We start from the raw sequence: 22,123 nt of genomic DNA, 5'->3' as shown, positions 1-22,123 counted from the left end.
GTGCAGTGCCGCAATTCACGGCCATTACGGACATGTCCTATAAATTGTGGACCACGGTTGTGGCCCGGCCACACCATGGATAAAATATCCGGTGGTGTAAGAGGCCACATTGAATATAATGTGTCCCCAATTGAAAACCGTCAATTGCAGACCATTTGCGGACTTACATTACAGTCGTGTAAGACCAGCTTAAATGTCTCTGTCACTCAGAAGTTTCCAGACCTACATATAGTAAAGTACTGACATGCACTGATATGAGTAAAGTGGTTTGCTTAAGATAGAAACCTTCCATCAATCTCTTGAATCAGTCTAAGTCTCTTTATCTCTTGCTTTTCTACTCAATCCTCCCCCTCCGTTCTCATTGGCTTTGTATACAGATAAGTTATCTGAACCATTTGACTTGTAGTCCATCTCCAGACAGGCAGTACAGTGATTTTCAGTATGGGCAGTTTTACTAACTGTCTAAACACGTAAATGATGGTGAACCTATGACAAATGTCAAAGGTGACATGTCAAGACAATTTAGGTGACACACATTGTCTTCTAGGCAGCGTTACACTTACATCATGACACTGAAGAATGTTGGGCCGTTACATACAGCATACTAGTGTTCTTCAGCATTGTCTACAACGCACAATGGACTTTAAATGTACCAGATTTATCATAGTTTCTTATGACAGATGATAAATCTGACATGTTATTAGACTTTCTAGGCTAACCGTACACTGCCTGTTAGTTGAACCCCATAAAAATTCCCCCAAAATATTGATGTTGCTGAATGTCATTGAGGGCTACTTTCTCATCTATGTGGGAGATTCCGTTGCAAAGGCCCCTGGATATCTTGTGTTAATGGAGTGGTAGTGCACATGTATGGCCACCCCTCTGTTTACTACTGTAGAACAGAAATCACAGAGTAGAGCACTTTTCACTCCCATTGGTATGAAAAGAACATGTGTACCATGTATACATACAGGCAGACAACTGTCCAGCTCACGATATTATACCTAACTGTATCAATCATCAACTGCCTTTTTTGAGTGGTCCACTATTGTTTCCGCGATTTGTTATACTTTTTCAGACCCCCCCCCCCCAGTGATCAGGCACATATGCCCTACTGTTACTATTGAGAAAAATTCTTTATAGGGATATTAAAAAGAAGAATAAGGGTAGTGCATTGTGTACTACACATATTTGTCTTAGCATAGACTGTATTTTCACTTATTCATTGACATTTCTGACCGGCCGTATTGGCCTTTTGTTTCCCCTCATTTTTTTTTCTTGTATGTAATGTAATTTCAGAGCTCTTCAATAACAATTATTGTTCTAGAAAATGAAGAATAAGTTATGAATTAGGAACATTTGGTTACAATATGTGATCAAATAATGAAAAATAAGTGTAAGCAAGGTATATTGCAACATATATTTAGGGTCAGGGATAATCGTACACATCAGGAAGAGTGTGTGCCTACATAGGCAGTACGGAGACTTACGAGTCATTCCTGCTCCGCTAGGGATTCTGGGTAAAAAATATGCAAATCTATTCTCCAGGATGGAATTAGGTGAACAGTACACTCAGTATGCCACCCTCTAGAGGGCAGCATCCCTCACTCTGCCAAATCAGTATCCCTGCGTTATACTGAGGAGGCCCAATAGGCCGAAACAGCGCTGTCCATAGCTGGGAATCTGTTCCTTTTGGAATAGAAATACTAATTTGGCAATTAAATCCACATCATGACAGTAGACTTAGAGTCATGCATGATATTAAGGATGCTGCCCTCTAGAGGGTGGCATACAGAGTGCGCTGTTCTCCTAATTACATCCTGGAGAATAGATTTGCATATTTTTTACCCCAAATATATTTAATCACACTGTTGTCTTTTAGAGGCAAAAGGAGCCTTGTCTTAAGGAGGAAAACCCATATTTATAGGAATTCATTTTGAGGATAAAAGTTTTGTTTTGCAGGCAGAAATAATGATGAGCCCCATTCTTAAAATATAACAAAATATAGGGTCTTGATGCTTGAAATAAAACTTTTTTGCAGGGAGATAAAAAGTAGCTGTGCACCTCCCTTGTGGACAAGAAACTGCAGTAATGAGCTGTGCTTTTACAGAGCCATGCCTCCCAATTAGTTTTAGTGTGGCCGGATACATCGGATAACGCTCTGCTCTGATGACCACAAGAGCTGTAGACACAGTCACACTCTGCCTGGTTAGTGGGTTCCTGTGCCTATGGCTCACATGCTCATCAGAGCAGAGCATTATGAAATGTATCCAGTCACACCGAAACTAGCTATGACTGGAGGTATGGCTCTGTAATAGCATGGCTCATTACTGCAGCTCCTGGACTAGCTAGAACACATTGAAGTGAATGCATCCTGTGTCCTCCCCCCTCCCTCCACCAACCACACTACCTTCCCCTCTGCATCAAACATACACCAATCATGTGGCACCAATCTCAAAAGAAAATAAAAATTAGCAAATATAAATGCCATAAATGTGTAAAATGGGAGTCTTGATTTTTCACGTATTTTGGATAAAAGAATAGGTCGATTAAACTACAGTACAGCCTATTGCTGTGATTTCCAGTCATCTAGACAGATTTTGCTGTAAAAAAGTGAATTCATACTGAATTGCAATCCTTAGAATCTCTTTTAGTCCTCGCTTTACTTCAGCAGTCTTGTAATTTCTTTCATTAACGTAGTCTTGTTATTTTATTCCACTTTCCCTTCAATTCAACTTAAAACCATGTTCTGAAATGACTATGTCTTGCTATTAAAGCACTCTAAGTGTCATAAGAGCATTCACAGCTACATGTCTGTCTAATGTTCCATAGGGTGTGTAGGTTAATAAAATATTACACTCTCTGTCCACTTAAATAACTCCTTTACTGCCGCAAATCTTAACAACTGTGTTCTGTAGTAAAAGGTATTATGGATTCTTAAAAACACACGTGTTGGCCACATTAACTGAACCTTGACATGAATGCCAAAAGAAAACAGGAAATATAGTTACCCTCCCTATTTGTCATTGTGCAGAATTTTCTCCATCTTTCAACAGTAGAAATCCTATGAAGAAAAAGGGGTTCAGCTTTTGCAGATAAGTGCATTTTATAGCATGAGGAATGATGTTTAGCCACTGAAGCAGGACTTAAAAAAATACCTGAGTTTTCATCAACAGCTAAAATATTTGCAGGATTTTGCTGGGTAATATTTTCCATTATTGTATACGCCTTCATACATAGTGTCTTATCAGTTTTTTTGCAGATAATAGTTCCATTATGGCTTCAGCATAGTTTGAATTTGTGACAGGGAGCATGTACATTACAGTTTGCCCCCTCCCCTCTCCATTGTTACTACTACTGTTTTTTCTACATGTAATTGTGCCAGGAGTAACTGTAATATAACTTCCCTGACAGATTTTGCCTGTCCAGAGCATTGTTTCCTTACTATTCACGAAATAAAAAGTGATCTAAAAAGGAACTTTTAATAAACATCTGTTTGAAACTCACGCCTTGTGCCGTAGTGAACACCTGTAGCTATGGGAAGAATTCATTCGGGACATAAAGTTAAAATTGCCCTCTTGAGGGCACAACAATATCATTGGAACTGGTAGGTAGGAACTGGTATCTAGGCGTTAAAAGGGTTTTTTCACTAGTAATTTTTAGAAATATCTAGACCCCAACTCCACTTAGAGATGCGACCCACAGTAGCTACAACAGGTGTTCACTTGGGCACACAATGTGATTTTAAAATAGCCATTATTTAATAGTTATTATTAAACAGTACATTTTAATTCATTTTTTTCAGCAAATAATAGTTTAAAGAAGCTTTGAGATTTGGTATTGAGTACCAGTGTACAGAATCAGTGAATAACTTTGTTATATTCCTAAAACATATAACCTCTGTCTTGCTTCTACACTGTTTCTTTCCTGTTTCAAACATTTTGTTATAAACCCAGTACCAGAAAAATACCCTCTCTTGCCCCCTCCAGTACTACTAACTACCAACCTGTCTCTTACCTTCCTTTCATCTCCAAACTCCTGGAACTCTTGGTTTATTCTCGCCTGTTCCACATCTTATCTGCCAAGACTCTTCTGAACTCCTGACATTCTGGTTTCACTGTACTGAAAATTCCCTTTACAAAATTCTCCAGTGATCTTGTTACAGCTATATCTGATGGTAACTATCTTTTCTTATTCTTCTGGATCTTGCTGCAGCATCTGACACCGTAGACCTCCAACTTCTCCTCAGTATGCTCCAGTGTATTATCCTCAAGAATATTCCTCTTCTTTAGTTCTCCTGTCTTTCAGTGTTTCGTGTCCTTGCCCTGTCACTTCCCCTTGATGTCAGAGTCCTCAGAGCTTAATCCTAGGTCCTCTCCTTTTCTACTACACAGTCCCTATTGGACAAACTATCAACATATTTGGCTTTCAGTACCATCTTTCTGATGATGTCACACAAATATACAGTATATCGCTCCTCCCATGATATCACCACTCCACTCCTTCAGATACCGCTGATTGTCTATATGCTGTCTCATGCATTATGTCTTTCCTTTGAGTTATGGTAAGACCACATCCCGAAATGGAAATATCAGGGTTTGGCTGGTTAGATGGTGGAAATAGCAATTCTTCAGTTATGCCTCTGAAGGTGTGCACAGTATGTAACAGAACATCACACCACAGCGCTTTGACCAGAAAACAATACGCATAAGAAACATTGCATAAATCAGCCAACGTGAATGGAGTAGAACCAAGTAGCGTAGTGTAGCCATTTCTTCAGTGCACATGGGAGGATTATTACTAAAGTAACACACTTGAGAAGTCAAACACAACAGGCAGTTTGTAGAGTAAAAGTTTATGTAATCCTCAAAGGGAAATTTTGTTTGCTTCAAATTGATTTGCAAAAAAGGAGATTATAAAAATGTATTTACATTTAGATTGCCAAAACACTTTTGTTTAGATTGTTAAAGAAGGGCCGATTCTGCTGAGCACAATGTCTCTTTGTTATCTTTAGATTTGTCGAATAGCCGAATGTGAGAGATTGTTAGTGGCTCTTGATGTTAGTACCTTGCTGAGTGATACCAGCTATGCCCTTCAAGCTGTTGTTCAGTGCTACGGTCTGATTGCTCCACTAATCTATCACCGGATCCCTTCAGTTTCAGTAGTGCAGGTAAGCAGAAATTTCACAAAATAAATTCATTCAGACGTGATCATTTCTATTTAGGTCGTCATACAAGTGGTTCACTCACATAAAAGTAATGAACCACTTGTTCCAGGCTGAAGTTGAAGTGCCTACTACAAGAGTGATGTTGTGCCTTTTAGGGTCAGACATCTTGTTGTTGGCTCTGAATGTGTTGTCAAAGTACCGCACATCACAATATTATACATTGATCTTATGCATCTCTGCAAAATCTACAAAAATGAACACAAGGCTCTTAGTATACATATTGATCAAGGTGTGTAAGCCCACTATTCACTTCACAGTGATCTTTGTGTGGTGGGTCTCTACTATACAGCGACCATGATCAACACAATACAGCACGCATAAGAAGAGTGAAAGAGCACCCCAGCAACATCCCTGCTGCCAGGCTAAGCCTCCTAGACCTGGGCCATACCACTCCACCGCCATTTTTCTGCAATGTGGGGATGAGAATAACCCGAATCTCATTTAGGGTGGGTTCACACCTGCACCCGGTCTCCGCTTTCAGGTTTACCTCTTATGCCCGAGAACTGGACAGGAAATGGAAACTGGCAGTCAGTTTTCAAACCCATTCATTCGAATGGGTTTGCAAAGTGTCCACCCGTGAGCGTCTTCTTCCTCTCCGCGGCGAAACCGTTTTTTTTTTAACCGGACACAAAGTCGGACATGCAGGACTTTGTGTCCAGTTAATAATAAACTGGTTTCACCGCGGATACCAGAAGACTCTCACGGGCGGACACTGACTGTCCGGTTTCCGTCTCCTGTTGGCAGAAGACGGAAGCCCACAAAGCAGAGACTGGGCGCAGATGTGAACCCGCCCTTACTTTGCGGGTACTGTAAAATACAGCATGTTTTTTCCATCACGTTTCCGCTCTGTGTAACATTTTTTTTAAATCATGTAACAAATAATCTTCTGTGAGTCACTTTACTATTGAACGTGGTCAGTAAGATACTGGACTGCATGCATGCACTCCTTTAGTAAAAATTATAGATAATGTGTGAAACAAAAGTAGTCCTTCCAAAGAGAGCATTGTCTGTGGAATTCAGGAATATGATACTCTGACAGAGATGAGTGAGTACTATTCGAAACTCCCGTTTCGAATAGCACGCACCCTCAGGAATGAATGGACACAGCCGGCACGCAGGGGGTTAAGCGGCCAGCTGCCGGCAAAGTCGGCGTGCCAGTCGCTTCCATTCATTCCTATGGGTGTGTGCTATTCGAAACTGCCATTTCGAATAGTACTCGCTCATATCTATTCTCTGTTCTTATGATGTTTGCCAGTGACAGTGCATACATAGAGTGCAATCCTCACTACATTTCAATTATTGTGAAACATACAGGGATCTGTTTGGTGGTCTATGGCTGCTTTTCCTTGGCACTGGTTCTACAAAGCCCATTGGAAATGAAACATAAAAATGATCAATTTCTTATAGAGAATGATGCTTTATGCACACAAAAAGATGGGTCTGGGATCAATTTATCAAATATAATGGCCATGGTAAAAATGATACTTGATCATGAGTCATATAATACACTTGTCAGTCCTACTGAAATCAGATTAAACATTTTGGAAAAGAAATGTGCTGTTACTTTGGATGTTGTAATCATTAGAACAAGAGCAACTTGCTTTCTGATGTGCAAATTCAATAGAACAACATTCTTTAGTCAGCAAAGGACAATCTGATCTCAGTCTTATTGACCCATTCTTGTCTTTTTTTTGCTCTTGAGATTCAGTTCAAGCAGTTATCATGTCCTTCTATGAATGCACCAGAATATTTTAATTTTGTACTTGGTCAAGCTGTTTATTTTGTAATTCATTATTGTAATTATTGGATCAACAGCCAAGCTAATTCTATAACAATATTCTTATCAATAAGAACATTACGAAGACTTACAGGAAGTCTCTTACCAAAGTGAAGTATATTAAACCAGCAACACAGTTAGGTCTGGCTCTCCTGAATGTAACACCTTTTCTTATGAAAATTCATTCCTCTGATGATGAAATATTAATTTAATTCACAATAAGCAAATTAATAATCTGGAGCATCAAGGTGACTCTGTTTCTCCAAACTGTTATACCATAGCAGTTTGGAGCAATAGTCGACCTCGGTGCTTCAGAATGCTTATTTGCATATTATGAAGTAAATGAATATTTCCTCAAGAGGGGTACACATTTTCATGGGGAAGTTGTTACAATCAGATGAGCCTGATCTATCTAACTGTGTTGCTAGTTTAATGCGAATCATCTTGGTCAGACTCCCTTTAAAGGGAACCTATCAGGTCTGTTTGGGACAATGAACCACCTCATGTCCTTATGAACTGGTAGTTTAGTGTCCTATATAGCATACTCCTACGTACTCCTAACTCCATTGGTGATCCCAGTTAAAGAAAAAATATATATATACACTTACCTGATTCCTGTACTCCTGGAGCCTGCTTCAGTGAAGATTGTGCAGGTTCTAGGAGCACTGGAGATGATGCATTGGTTCATCTCTGGGTAAGTATAAGCATTTTTTCATAGCAACCACTGTTTTAGGAGTGTCCTATTTGGGCCACTAAGCCGCCTTTCTATAAGGACCTCTGGGTGGTTTAGTATCCGAAATCAACCTGACAGGTACCTGTTAATTGTAAACCAGAATTTGCTAATCTTCGGAAACTTTAATTGTTGGTCTGATTAATTCTCATCCTAATTACAGTAACTCATTACTAATATATTTTTCTTTCTTTACAATTCACCCTGAATTCAGCAGCCAGACTCCTCTAACTGTCCAGCCTTTACATCCATCCCTCAGTCAGTGTACTACCTTCCTGCACGCTACAAAATGTAATTTAAATGTATTATATTCACCCACAAATATCTTCATAGTGTTGCAGCACAGTATATCTCCTCCATTATCTGTCTACCACCCCACCCGGGCTCTATGTTCTGCAAACAAGCCAATACTATCAATCTTTTGTAATCTGAACCTCACACTGCCATTTCTAACCACTTTCTGCGCTGTACCAGTTCTCTGGAATGCTGTACTTGACCTTTCACACTTCTTAATCTAACTTCTTCATTTACCTACTCCATTATTACCCAGAGCCTTATCTCTTCACTTAGAAGTAACTCTCACTTAGTAAGTCTCATAAGAACCTCCAATTTGTGGATTTGTAGACTGGCCCATACAACTTTATGTGTACTATCTGGCTATAAGGACTGAACCACTTTTGAAAACCATTGCTTTCTCATAGATTGTAAGCTCTTGTGGGCAGGGCCTTCCCTCGTATTGTTTGTATATGTATCCAGTGAATTGTAAAGCATATTGGCACTGTATACAGTAAATAAAAATACTACTACTAAAACAATAATGAAGATTTGCTGTTAAAATTCCTTTGCAGCAGCAGGAGATGAAATTCTTTTGGCATAGTATATATTTCCCAATTTTTCAGCATTTTAATAATATTCTGTAATCTATTTGTTCTATCCTAAACATGTCCGATTATACATATGAACACACTGTTGAATTCATATACATTTCCTATTCCTGTATTTTCAGAAATTGATAAATATCTCCGCTTATAGCATTCTTTAGCATGTTAGCGGACATGATCATGAAGCCTCCTCTTCTGATAAAGAAGTAGTTAATGTTATAAGGCTCAATACATTTCTTTTCATGTTTTCAGATCCTAATTAAATGCTTGGCAGTTCTACAAGAAATCCCCAGCAGCACCTGGCAGAAAAAACAGGCTGGTGTAACAGAGGGCGTTCTACACATGACAGCCTGCATGGTGTATTATGTAGCTAAGGTACTTATTTAGACACATCCAACATGGCAATCAGGAGAATGCTTATTATATTTCTATTTTTAGGATGACACTAGAAGCAGAACATTTTCCTATTACTTTTCTGGTTTTGATAATATTTCATTATTATTTCCATTTGTGACCCTATGGTGGGTCTCTTTAAATGATATGTATTAGATCAGAGTAGTTAATAGCCTACTTTATCAAGCTCCTTGATGTAAATATTTTCTCTTCCTGCCATGTCACCTGTCGAAATCTATGTGCAAAAGCTCAAATCCCTGCTTTACAGAAGCCATAATTATATGTTATGTATAATCAGATTTCCTGCTATAAATCTAGAAAGTATTTCGTACTAAGCTGGAGTAAGTTCTTGCTAGCCATGTGCCTTTCTTTCAGGCTCAATAGCTTGTTACCCAGAATTCAATATAATTATCTGTTAGCTATATAGCAATGAGGTAATGCAGTTTTCCATATTATCGATAATGAATAAAAAGAAAGATAATATGATCTACTTATAACTCTCCTACTATCAAACATTTCATGTGAAATTCAAAGAAAATTCCTCATTCTTCTGTTGAAATGCAGAATTGTGCAGGTGCTGAGGAAATGGTGTATAATTGTCCTGCTTAGAGCCAGATCAAAAGATGTGGCCTAATGGCAGTGATATTTTTTAGTCCCCTTAGAAATGTATGAGGGAGAGAGCACAGCAAACAATATTTTGTTTGCAGTAGCGATCCATTGATGTATGGGGTAATGAGATTGTTAGGCGAGTATAATGAATACTTCTACCTCTGCATTGAAAAACAGACTGAGATGCTTTAGTTATTGGCGTCACATTAAAATTGTTCTTATACATTGTCATATGTGCTCCTTAAACTGGAGGCGAACACAATTCAATGCTTTGCTACTGTTTTGTTAGTATATAATTGGTTTTGTAGGATAGTGTACTCAGTGTATTATAGTCAGTGGAAAAGGGCTTTGAGTCTCATGAACACGTTAAATGGGCATGGCGGTATTTATCAGAATTTCACAGCCAAAACCAGAATTGGATCCAATGCACAGAAAAGGTAAACATTTATCCATAACACTTGTTCAGCTTACAAATACAGATGGAAAATACTTGAATAATGTCATGTGAATGAGGCCTGACACATTATAGAAATCCTATTCACAGAAGATTCTCGTAACAGACTCGTTGTCTTGATTTTTTTGGATCTTGCAATGTTTAAGGATGGGAGTTTCTTAAAGTAGTTGTCCGGTGAAAGAAAAATGTTTTTATTTGGTGTAACTGTTAGATAATGTAACTTACTAATGTTGTTCAGTTCGGCACTGATGTTCCATTTTTAGTACCCATTTCCTAGTAGTCACATTTCCACTTTCGTCCAACATATTTGAAAGCTCCCTACTTTCTCTGTGTTGACGTGTGTCACAGAAGGGAATACGCCTACTAGAAAAATAAAAATAAAACTTAACTTTTAATATAGTATTAAAAGGTGGACATTCCACCAAAAAGTGAGCATCTAAGATGGTGTTATTGTACCTACAAATAGCATGACTGTAAGGGGTTAATATTTCAGAGTCCACAACCCCTACACAGGATAGTGTATCAATGAGGCTCTATTGTATCAGCTCAATATACATATATAATATCAAAGGGAGTATGTGACCCATAACCCCTAACTTGTCCGATATAGATAGGGTCCTAAATTCTCCTAGAGTAGATATGAAGTCCACAGAAGGTACTAAACACAAATACAGACTGTGTATAGCACAGACTTTGTGTGTATAGCTCCTGTCTGTGTTGACATGTAGCAAGTGATGTGTTTCTATTGGACTATCCATTAGGCTTATCTCAGTACCTAAGCCAGTTGTATTCTCCATCACAGCTGATATTGAGATAGCAAAGTGAGCTGGCTTACCTATTGCACTAAGCATAACAGCTAGCCTCTTATAGCCTGGTCATGTGCTGGTAAAGATTTGGGGAAAGTGCTCTCTTTGTCAACACTGAAGGGGAAGTGAAGCTGCCATGACCAAAAGATGGGCACTGAAACTTTGACTTCAAGGCACTGAATTTACTGGACAACCATTTTAATATTACTGCCAACTTCTAGATCAAAAGAACTACCAAAATCTCCACATGAAGTTACATTTTTGGAAGGGTGGTGGGATTTAATTTAAAGAGGTGAAAAAAAATCATTGTGTTTTCTAGAATGTTATGTTGTTTCTCTTTGGGCAGGTACTTCGTTCTTGGGAAGAGTATGAACTTGCAACACAAATAATAGAAACTGGGAAAAAGTTACTGGATTTGACAGAAAATACATCAGTTCTACAACTTTCTCAGACAAAATCCAACGGTGATGATGACACAGAAAAAGCAAAAGATGCAAGTGATAAAGAAAAGGTAAAGAAAACAATGTAATAAGTGTCATGTCTGAACAGAGTTTTGAACAGACATGAAACCAGTGGTCTAGTGTCCCAAATAACCCTATGCTAATGTTATTTGTAGCTGGGATTTAAATAAATAAATAAATACCTAGCTTACAATTTAGATGCAACAATATATGCCATAAATGTCTGATAGACTTCTAGTACATCTAGCCAATGTTGCTCCACTGTTTGGCATAACAGAATCAGGGCTCGTTCACATCTGCGCCCGGTCTACGTTATGCAGGTTTCCGTTTCCTGCACAAAACAGAGGCAGGATACGGAAACCTGCAGGACTCTTTCATGCCCATTCATTTGAATGGGTTTGAAAGATGTCAGCCGTGAGTGCCGGTGAGCGTTTTATGCTCTGCGCCGCAAAACCGTTTTTTTTTAAAATCGGACACAGAGTCGGACATGCAGTACTCTGTGTCCAGTTTTAAAAAACTGGTTTCGCGGCGGAGAGCATAAAACGCTCACTGCCTCTCACGGCCGGACCCGCTCTGACAGCTTTCTGTCTTCTGCCGGCAGAAGACAGAAAGCTAAGAACGGAGACCCGAACGCTAGTGTGAACCTAGCGTCAGTTACACAGTGTCCCAAGTTAATGTCACTCTGTGCCCTATTGTTTGGAGAATGCACAAAATTGCCTTGTGGGCTGCATGTAGCCCCTAGGTCACAGCTTTTGTACATCTGCTTTAGAGCTATCTTATCGATTTCGCACTAGACTCTGGTCAGTAGTCATGCTGTTTCAATAGGATCAGAAAGTAAAGTAAAAAAAAACTGGGAATGTTGAAATCCACAACTGACCCTGCATCTTCCTCAATTATTGTTTCATGGAGGTTCTGAACAAGCGTAATTAGCAACATTCTCACACTGTCTAATTTATATTCCGTCCCCCAACATAAGCCATTGTCTGATTATTTTAAGTCTTGTATCCATTTAATTAGCAATATTAGCACTTTAATAATTTGTTTAACCAATATACTAATTGTATCTCTGATTTCTGATCCCTCTCAACACACAAGAGACACTACTCAATTAGTGGCTGAATAGAATAGTCGGACCCTCTCACTGTATTGATATTTAGCATTTTCATGAAATTAACCATCATGATGTTGTTTTTTTTTACCGCCCAAAGGGATATCCTCTCAAAAAACTTCAGAAAAAGAAAACAATTGTTGTTGAAAAAGTTACTGAACAGTTAAGTGCTTTGGAACAAAATTTGCTAAAACTAACAAATCCATGTGAGTACTCTTTTAAATATGCAAAGGAGTTTTCCCATATAGAGATTTCACTTGCCTGCCTTATATTCCAAAGGTGGAAAACCTTTGTATCATTGTCTATTCTGATGGGTAACCTTAGTATCTGTGAAGGATGGGTCAGGCCAGCAAACATTGGGTGGAGACGTAAAGCAAAGTAAAAAGACAGTATACAAACTGTCATGCTACCCAGCTGAAAAGTCTACTTGTTCTAAAGCTGTCAGTGTTTTCTTTGTACGTACGGACAGGTAGGTAAAACACTGACCGGGTGCAGTGTCTTGTATGTGTTCTCTTTGGTGCTGACAGATGGCTCCAGGGCTGATTAGGTTGCATTGGATTTGTCAACTACAGAAAAGCACAGATTATAAAGGTAGCTTTACAGATACACAAAGATGTACCCTTCACCCTCTAACTCAGAGAAGGGATTGAAGTTATCTAGTCTGCCACCACTGAGATCCAGCAGTGGTGGCCAGGAACTTAGGCAATGAACTCTAAGGGTGCATTCACACAATGTAACATGCCACGTGATCTGGCACGTACATGGCGTGTGAGAGTTTGCACGCCGCAAAATCACGGCCGCAAAATAACGCGGCGTATACGATCCTAACTCCCATTGAAATGAATGGGAGCTTTTACGGCGCGCAAACTCTCACACGCTGTATACGTGCCAGATCACGCGGCACGTTACATCGTGTGAATTCACCCTAAAGAAGCAGTGGAGATAATAAGCTGTATTTGGAGAAGGAAACAACCAAGTGCCATTCCACTGCAAACTCTCCCTTCCTGTTTCCCTAGCAAGCCCGCCCACTACACCATCAGTAGCCATCTTTATAGTCATAGTTCTCAATCACTCACTAGCTTTCTTCTTTGGTTGTAATATTGTAATTACTTCCAAATATCATCAACATTACACTCTCACAGAGAAAGCCTCAGGACCACAACCCCTATATATATATATATATATATATATATATATATATATATATATATATATATATATATATATGCAGAAAAATAAATAATCTTTGACTTCAGGCACAAAATTAGCAAAACAAAATACAGCCCTAACGTCAGGCAAAAACAAATTTAAAAAACCTGCTTGTTTGAGCAACTAACTAAACAGTAATGTTAACCTATAGACAATTAAAAGTTAATCATTTTTGCAAACATAAGTAATAAAAAATTTACCAGCGTTTTAAAGCGTAACTAACTTTTTGAACAAATTTTGATTTTCTGCCAGTATTTGTGCCATTAATAAATTCTGTAATATACTTTATTAAATAGTTTTGCCGCCTTTCTGTGAAATCCTGCATTTCTTTGTTTTCCCTTGCTTTTCTATTGAGAGCACACAGTGAGAAGCAGGGAACAGATCTCAGTAGAAAAACAAGGGAAGAAATAAATACGTTTTGGCACAGAAAAAAGACAACATATATAAATAGAGTATATGTAAATGTATAAATGACAAATGCTGCCAGTAAGTCTAAAGTTGTTCAAAAGTTTAGTTAACACAAAAAATTTAAAACCATCTCAGTGATGACAGTCTTTTGTCTTATAAGCTAAGGTCCCACATAGTAGGCTGCAGCAAAGATGCACTGTGGGAAAACCGCATTTTTCCCCACAGCGCTTTACACATTCTGATTCAATTATGCCTATAGGGAAAGTGCCAGCTTTTCTGTAGGTATAATTGACATGCTGCGAGTACCAAAAGTGCAACGATTTTGGAAATTGCAGCTTGTCCGCTGCATGTATTTTTATGCAAAGTGTCCACTTTGCTTTAACTGTAAAACACAATGTTTTTTTTCTGGGCAAACCATGGCACACCACTGGAGCATCAGATATATTGTGGTTTCCAATAGATACAACACAGGAACTTTCTATGGTATGAGGGGGCCACATGGTGGCTCAGTGGTTAGCACTGCAGCCTTGCAGCGCTGGAGTCCTGGTGTTCAAATCCTGCCAAGGGCAAAAAACCATCTTCAAGGAGTTTGTATGTTCTCCCCATGTTTGCATGGATTTCCATCCCATATTCCAAAGACATACTGATAGGGAAAAAAATGTACATTGTGAGCTCTATGTGGAGCTCACAATCTACATTTAAAAAACATAAAAAAATAAAATAAAAAAAAAGGAACTTACTATGATATGGTGCTTGTCAGAAAACCAGCCATGATTTCCTTATTGTGGCCAGGTTATCAGGCAGGTAGACTAAGGGTAAGTTCACACAGGGTTTTTTGGTCAGGATTTTGAGGTCATATCCGCTTCAAAATCCTGACCAAAAAGACGGCTCCCATTGAAATTAAATAGGAGCAGGTCAGTTCTTTTTTCCGGGAGCTGTTTGTTCCGGCTCCCGGAAAAAGAAGCGAGATGCCCATTCTTTGCACTGCACCGATATCCAGTTGCAACTACCCGTATTTTGGTCCAGAACCTGAGGCGGCCTCAGGTTCCGGACCAGAAATCTCCATGTGAACTTACCCTAAACGTATGAGAAGATAACCCAGCCACAAGGAAATCATGGCTAGTTGCTTGACAACTGTCAGACCATAGAAAGTACCTGCATTCATGGTCATATCCATTGGCAAACTAGCAAGTCAACAGACTGTCACCACTAAGATGGTTACAGAAAATCTTTAAACATCTGCAAATTTTTTTACTATTTATATTTACAAAAAATGTTTAGCTTTTAACCATCTACAAATTTAAATCTAGTTATGTTCATGGGAAGACCCCTTTAACCCCTTCCCGACATGCGCCGTAATAGTACGGCGCGTGTCGGGTCTGTAACTATGGCGACCGCCCGGGAGCCGGGCGGCCGTCATAGCCGCCGGGTGTCTACTGCTTCAAGCAGTAGACAACCGGCTCTAATGCCTCCGATCGGTCCCCGGACCGATCGGAGGCATTAACCCCTCCGGCGCTGCTGTCAAAGGCGCCGGAGGCGCCATCTTCCCGGCGGCGCATGGGCGCCGCCATTTTGGCAGGGATCGCCGGCTCCTGGAGCATGCTCCAGGGCCGACCCCCCGTTGCCATGACAGCCGGGAGCCTTGTTAAGGGCTCCCAGCCAGTCTGCAAATTCTCTCTTTTGCAGGCTGGTGTATACAGCCTGCAAAAGAGATGATGCTTTTTTGCAATGCATTGCAATGCATTAGCATTGTAATGCATTGCATTAGTGATCAGACCCCCTGGGGTTCAACACCCCTAGGGGGTCTAATAAATGCAAAAAAAAAATTAAAAAAAAGTAAAAAAAAAAATATAAAAAATATAAAAAGTATTAAAAGTTCAAATCACCCCCCTTTCCCTAGAACAGATATAAAAGTAGTTAAAAACTGTGAAACATATACATGTTAGGAATCCCCGCGTCCGAAATCGCCCGCTCTACAAATCTATACAAATATTTTTCCTGTTCGGTAAACGCCGTAGCAGGAAAAATAGTCAAAAGTGCCAAACCGCCGTTTTTTCACTGTTTTAATTCTGCTAAAAATTTGAATAAAAAGTGATCAAAGCAATAACATTTCCCGAAAATGGTAGAACTAAAAAGTACACCCGGCCCTGCAAAAAAAGACGCCCTATGCATCCCCGTACACCTATGTATAAAAAAGTTACGGCCGTCGGAATATGGCGACTTTTAGAAAAAATTTTTTTTAACACCGTTTTGGAATTTTTTTTAGGGGTCAAAATGTAAATAAAACCATATAAATTTGGTATCCCTGGAACCGTACCGAAACACAGAATACAGGGGACATGTCATTTTGGCTGCACAGTGAACGCCGTAAAACCAAAGCCCGTAAGAAAGTCGCAGAAATGCATTTTTTCTTCAAATCCACCCCATTCTGAATTTTTTTCCTGCTTCCCAGTACATTATATAGAATAAATAATGGTGGCATCATGAAGAAAAAATTGTCCCGCAAAAATTAAGACCTCATATGACTCTGGGAGCAGAGAAATAAAAAAGTTATGGGGTTTAGAAGGAGGGGAGTCAAAAACGAAAAACGAAAATCAAAAAATGCCATCGGCGGGAAGGGGTTAAACATGTGACATATTTTTACTAAATATTACATCATTTGCATCATTTTCTGATACATAAAACTGCACTTTTCTGATGCATTTCATGTGATAACTCTGCCTCTCGATGTATTGTTGCTAAAATTATGAAAACACCAAAGTGGATGATTTTGCTTTCGTTGCCACAGTAATTCACTTGCCAGACATAAAGTTATAATCTCAAAGGTAAAGTCTACTGTTAATGCCTGGAAATCTTTGAAATATTAGAACATATGCAGCTTTTTGTAATGTTTTCATTACTTATACACTAACACTATGTCTGTAAGTAATAGTCATTTCCATCTTGAAAACTGTGAACAGATTATTTTGCAAGGTGCTTGCGTTAATCGGGAAACAGATATAAATATGACTTAATTGAATTATCCTGCTTCTATGATTTGCAGACTAAATTGCATTCTGTCCTAATATTCAGCAAGCAAGTAAATAAATGAATAAAAGCCCACTTCTTTATAATCTCCGCCAAGCACAAGCTAGATATAATATTCTATATATCCTTAAACAAAAGGACAATATCTAACTATGGGGACTCTCCTAAATGTAATTAGCCAAACTTGTGGCAATTAAATTAACAAGTGTATAACTAAATCAATGAGATATGCATCTTAATCAGCTAATTATGCAAGTTGGTTGCTGAAGCATATGATAAATTAATTAAGTCAGTTTACAGTCTAGTCATTAAATTATAAAAAAAAATTAGGATAGATTTGGATTTTAATGACATGAGACTGAGAATAACCTCAATATATTGCTTTTAGTAAAATGCATATAGGTTCTGCTTTGCGGTCATAAGCCAAGACTGTTGCATTTCGAAGCAGAAATTGTGCAGTTCAGATATTAGATTTTTGTTTTGCTTAATGAAGCGAAAGTAAAGACTGTAAGACTATTTTCTGTATTAGTTAAGTGAAGACATGGTGAGAAGGAAAAATCCATTTTGGAAAGTAACAAATAATGGCACTGATGGGTATCAGCTATACTACAATGTATTGTCCAGTGGGAGAAATAAAATGACTTCTTAAGGCAGGGGCCCCACGTAGCGTAAACGCTGCGATTTGGCTGCGGCAGAAACGCCACAGCACAAACCAGAGCATTTTACTGTACCTGCAAAGTGGATGGGATTCTGGCTAATCCCATCCACACATTGCAGAAAAAAATCTGCAGTGCACATGCTGAGATTTCAACAACACGCGTGTCTTTTTTCAAATTGCAGCATGTTAATTATACCTATGGAAATGCTGCTGTTTTCCGTATAGGTATAATAGGCACAGAAAGTCTTCAGAGAAAAACTCTGTGGACTTTCTGTGAAAAATGATGTGAAAGAAACGTGATGCATTTCCTCCCCATTTTTTTCCGCGGCGCTTTTTGGCTTTGGCCTTGCCTAAAACGACTCTGTTACCAGGGTGAAGTATGGTAAACCAGCAACACCGTTAGATAGGACATGGTCTCCTAAATGTAAAATCTTTTTCCCCATGAAATTTTTTGCCTGTGAGCCTGTCCTATATAATGCCTCGTTCACATCTGCGTTTGGTAATCCGTTCGGAGAGTCTGCATTATAGACTATAATGTGGTACGTGTGCTTTCCGCGTGCTGCCTGCACGAATCATGCGTTCATGAATGTAGATCACAAAGTACTTTTCTGTCCGCATGTTCCATTCCATTATAGTCTATGGGGTCCATGTGCTTAAGTAAATTTTGTAATGCACATGAAGTGACACAGAATAAATATCCGTAGCCTGCTGCATTATCCTTGTCTCAACCCATTCTTTTTTGTATCCAGCCAGTATAAAAAGGATGAGGGGGGACCAAAAACACAAATCTAGTCCCGTTGTTCCCTATGAGGTATATTTTTAGGTTATTTTAATCAGATTTGCTGACCGATGTCTTTCCAAGCCTTTTCCTTCAGTTGTGCCAAGACCAGACACAATTGGTATGTGTAATCTCCAATTACTGAGATAAGGGAAAACTCAGTTGTGAATACAGGAAAAGCTAAAGATCCGAGGAGTAAAGCATGTATTGTAGTTTTTTGGTGCAAATTATGCCTAAATTTTAGCACATTTTTAGTAGCAATTCTGCCCCATTTAATGTACCAAGAACTTATCCATGAACATAAAATGAGTACATAGAGCCATATTTATGTGCTCCCAGGGTATGGACCATCTGCATGGCATCAGTTAGACACAAATTAGAATAGCTTATCAGTCTGGTTTACCTGGATAGGTTAATGAAATAAGATATTAACTTGCTATGTTGTTGTTTTTACACTGATGCTTCTATGGAAAGTAAAAAAACAATTAAGAGATTCTTGCCACCGGAAAGAACAAGCTGACACAGCACAACGTAAATTTACCGCTTGCTGCGCTCACATGTTGGAACAGAATACTAAACAGAGAAATTGCAGAGAAAGTTTCAAATGTATGGCTTAGTCTAAAAATGACTTTTTCATTGACTAATGTAAAGTTAATTCATTTGACTATGTATAACTCCAATAATTTATCATTTCATTTTACAGCTGCCGGGACACAGCTTACTGGACAAGAAGATCCCATCATTCTGTATTCTGTGGTTTCCTGCTGGTCTCCAAGTGCAGCATTTAAAGAGAGTAAGTACTTTCATCTAAACCGGAAGAAAAACTGAGATTTTTTATCATAGAAAATAGGCAGTACATGATGCTACATATGGTAGGACTGCAGTTGACAGATTAGCACATTTTTCAGTAGGTCTGCGAGGCTAAAAACAATTCCTTCTCAGTGATGGAAACTGCTCTGTTAGCCAAAACACTTATTCATGCATCAAAATATTTCACGGTTGTAAAGTGGTAAACGCTACAGTCAGTTTTAATTTTGCTAACGTCTGAAAGCAATATTGAAGGCAACGCAGATGCACAATCTTTTTCCATGATGGAAAAGAATTTGTATAGGATTCTTGATATCGTACTGAATATTTTATTATGTACAACGTGCTTCTTGTGTTGTAGGGACATGTTTACATTTCTGATCAATTTTAGGCTCAGACTCACTTGTTGCACTCATTTGGTTAATTTTTCTGTTTCTAATTTTATTTGTTATGTAATTGTCTTGACTTGAAGGTGTGTTAAAGGGACCCTACTACCACGAAAATTGCTTCCAAACCACCTATATATTGTTATAGGGCTGTTTAGTGACAAAGTAAACATACCTATGTAGTTGCATATCAATGTGCAACTATTAATATGTATGCAAATGAGCTGTCTGGTGCACCTGGGGTGTGGCCATAGCAGAGTACCTGATTTCACTGGTGGTCCCCACCGAGTAACACTTCCAAATATAAAGGTTGACAGGCACCCACGGAGTGGCAACCAAACGTGCACTACACGAATCATGTTCATATTCTCTTTGCAGAAAGCTTGCATTTTGCCACAAAAAGGTATATTCACTATTCCATCCACAACTCTACAACTCTACAGCCTAAGATAAATTTAATTGAGGTAGACCCAATGCAACCTGCTGGGTGATTGGCTGAGTGTCCCATGTCCTGCTTCCAGCAACCTTAGCATTCAGTTCAATTTGAGGAAAATGCCTCTGTACAGCCAAACCTTTCCATTGCAGCGAGCAGCGACCTGTGTATGGGGACAATGTAGTATTACATACTACCAATTCACTTTAATGCCATCTTTGATAATTTGAGCCCACCAGAATGGAAACCCCGTGTACAGAGCAACTCTTCATTGTGGCCAAGCAGCAGACCACCTCAATAATTCAAGCTCTTTATGTGTCTCCTATCAATGGTTAATACACAAGCTAGAACTTTTTGCTAAAGAAATCTTTGCATACAAGGAATAGATTAGCAGAATTTGTGTAAAACCTCTACTCTTAGTAATTTGACATCAGAAAAAGAGTTACCTTTTTTACATAGACATGGAGCTTTTCCCTAAAGCTCTGTGTAATGATGACATTGCCAAATTGCTCTGTCCTTACAGCACCGCTGCCTTATATGAAGAGATCAGTGTTACAAATGAACCATGGGCGTCCTTGTTAAAGGTTTTTTCATTGGAGCCAGGAGCTTAGTTGCCCCCTCTTGATACCCAGGAGATTTTGGGTGAGCACAGGAACACAGTGCAAAACTTATTATAATACAGGCAGTTTCCACATTTTCTTGGCCTGCACAAATGGTGGCAGGTGATAACATAATGTCTTATGTGACATACATCTCTTTTTATGTGTTTTAGATACTTACTATGATAACGCAGGTATACTCAGAATATTGCATTACTGTTACAGATAGAATGAGTTGTTTATTCCTCAAAATACCGACCAACAAATTGTAAGCATGTGAAAATAACCAGTAATAATATATTTACAGTGTATTGCTTGTGTTCCACACTGTTAGTCCATGGTTCCCCGCTGCATCTTGTTTACATCTTTGGGCCATCACCCCAGTAGCCAGTCGCTGGCCATATCTGTGAAATCAGAATAGATAGCAATTCACCTCTGCAGGCAGCAATTGGCCTTCACAATCATGTGTTCTGTGCGGTATATCATCACACCTAGGAAGTTAACAAGATCTGCTAGGGGACCGTAACATCAGCAGTCAGTGCGGAATATTTATTTTACGTGTGGAAATTTCATATGTATTGCACTGTATCTAAATATGATCTACTAACTTGAGTTCCAAAAAGATGCTAAGAAACTAAGTGAAAAAAATCCAGGTACAAAAATATAAGAATATTTATATAACAATAAAGAGATAACAGTTAAACTAGCAAACAGAATCCCCAGTCTCAATAAAACAGGGAGGAAGGCATGGGTTTGGACTAAACGTTCAGATAAACTAGTCCTACAAAATAAAACAACCCCCCCCCCACAAAACTATAAACTGAATTTGGTGACCTAAAAGAATATGAAATATTTTAGATAAGCAAGAAAACTAGTGATTATCAATAACCAAAAGATGTCACTCTTCTCTAGTTTATGTTGAGCTGTCACAGGTACCTGTAATGCATGCTGGCGTCCAGAGCTTGAGATTGATGCCTGTGTCACTATTGTCAGTGACCTGAATGGCGATGCTGTAGGTAGATTACTTATATAATTACCTTTTCTGACTATGTTTGTGAAACCATTTGACCTCATTTGCCACAAATATTTGTGTCTTCAACAGTACCTGTTATTTTCCTTGATAAATGACTTCAATAATAAAACATTGTGTCTTTTCTTATCTAGTCATGAAATTCAAGAAGAAATCTCGTTTTCTGGAGTTTCTTATACAGTTGTTGCAGAGAGTATATTATGAGGAAAAGTTTCAGAAGATCCTGGAGTGGTCATCTACCGCCTTAGACTATTTGAAAAGGTATAGTGCTTGTTCCCTACTGTCTCTGGCTTTATAAAGTGCTTGGCAATTCTTATGCTGCATTCTAATGTTGCGGCAGCC

At 38.8% G+C, this 22,123-nt stretch overlaps 1 protein-coding gene across 1 annotated transcript in view; it reads left to right on the top strand.

Annotated features, from left to right (window-relative positions):
- The window catches only part of CFAP54 (cilia and flagella associated protein 54), a 263,167-nt gene that overhangs the window by 94,377 nt on the left and 146,667 nt on the right, over positions 1-22,123 (top strand). Inside the window, 7 exon segments of the mRNA XM_075274556.1 lie at positions 5,015-5,170; positions 8,868-8,990; positions 11,224-11,388; positions 12,547-12,652; positions 14,975-14,977; positions 19,230-19,319; positions 21,916-22,042. Coding sequence (XP_075130657.1) covers positions 5,015-5,170; positions 8,868-8,990; positions 11,224-11,388; positions 12,547-12,652; positions 14,975-14,977; positions 19,230-19,319; positions 21,916-22,042 — 770 coding nt within the window.

Source organism: Leptodactylus fuscus, chromosome 5 (genome assembly GCF_031893055.1).
Source record: "Leptodactylus fuscus isolate aLepFus1 chromosome 5, aLepFus1.hap2, whole genome shotgun sequence".
In the NCBI taxonomy this organism is placed as follows: domain Eukaryota; kingdom Metazoa; phylum Chordata; class Amphibia; order Anura; family Leptodactylidae; genus Leptodactylus; species Leptodactylus fuscus.
This window is presented reverse-complemented; position numbering and strand designations above follow the sequence as displayed.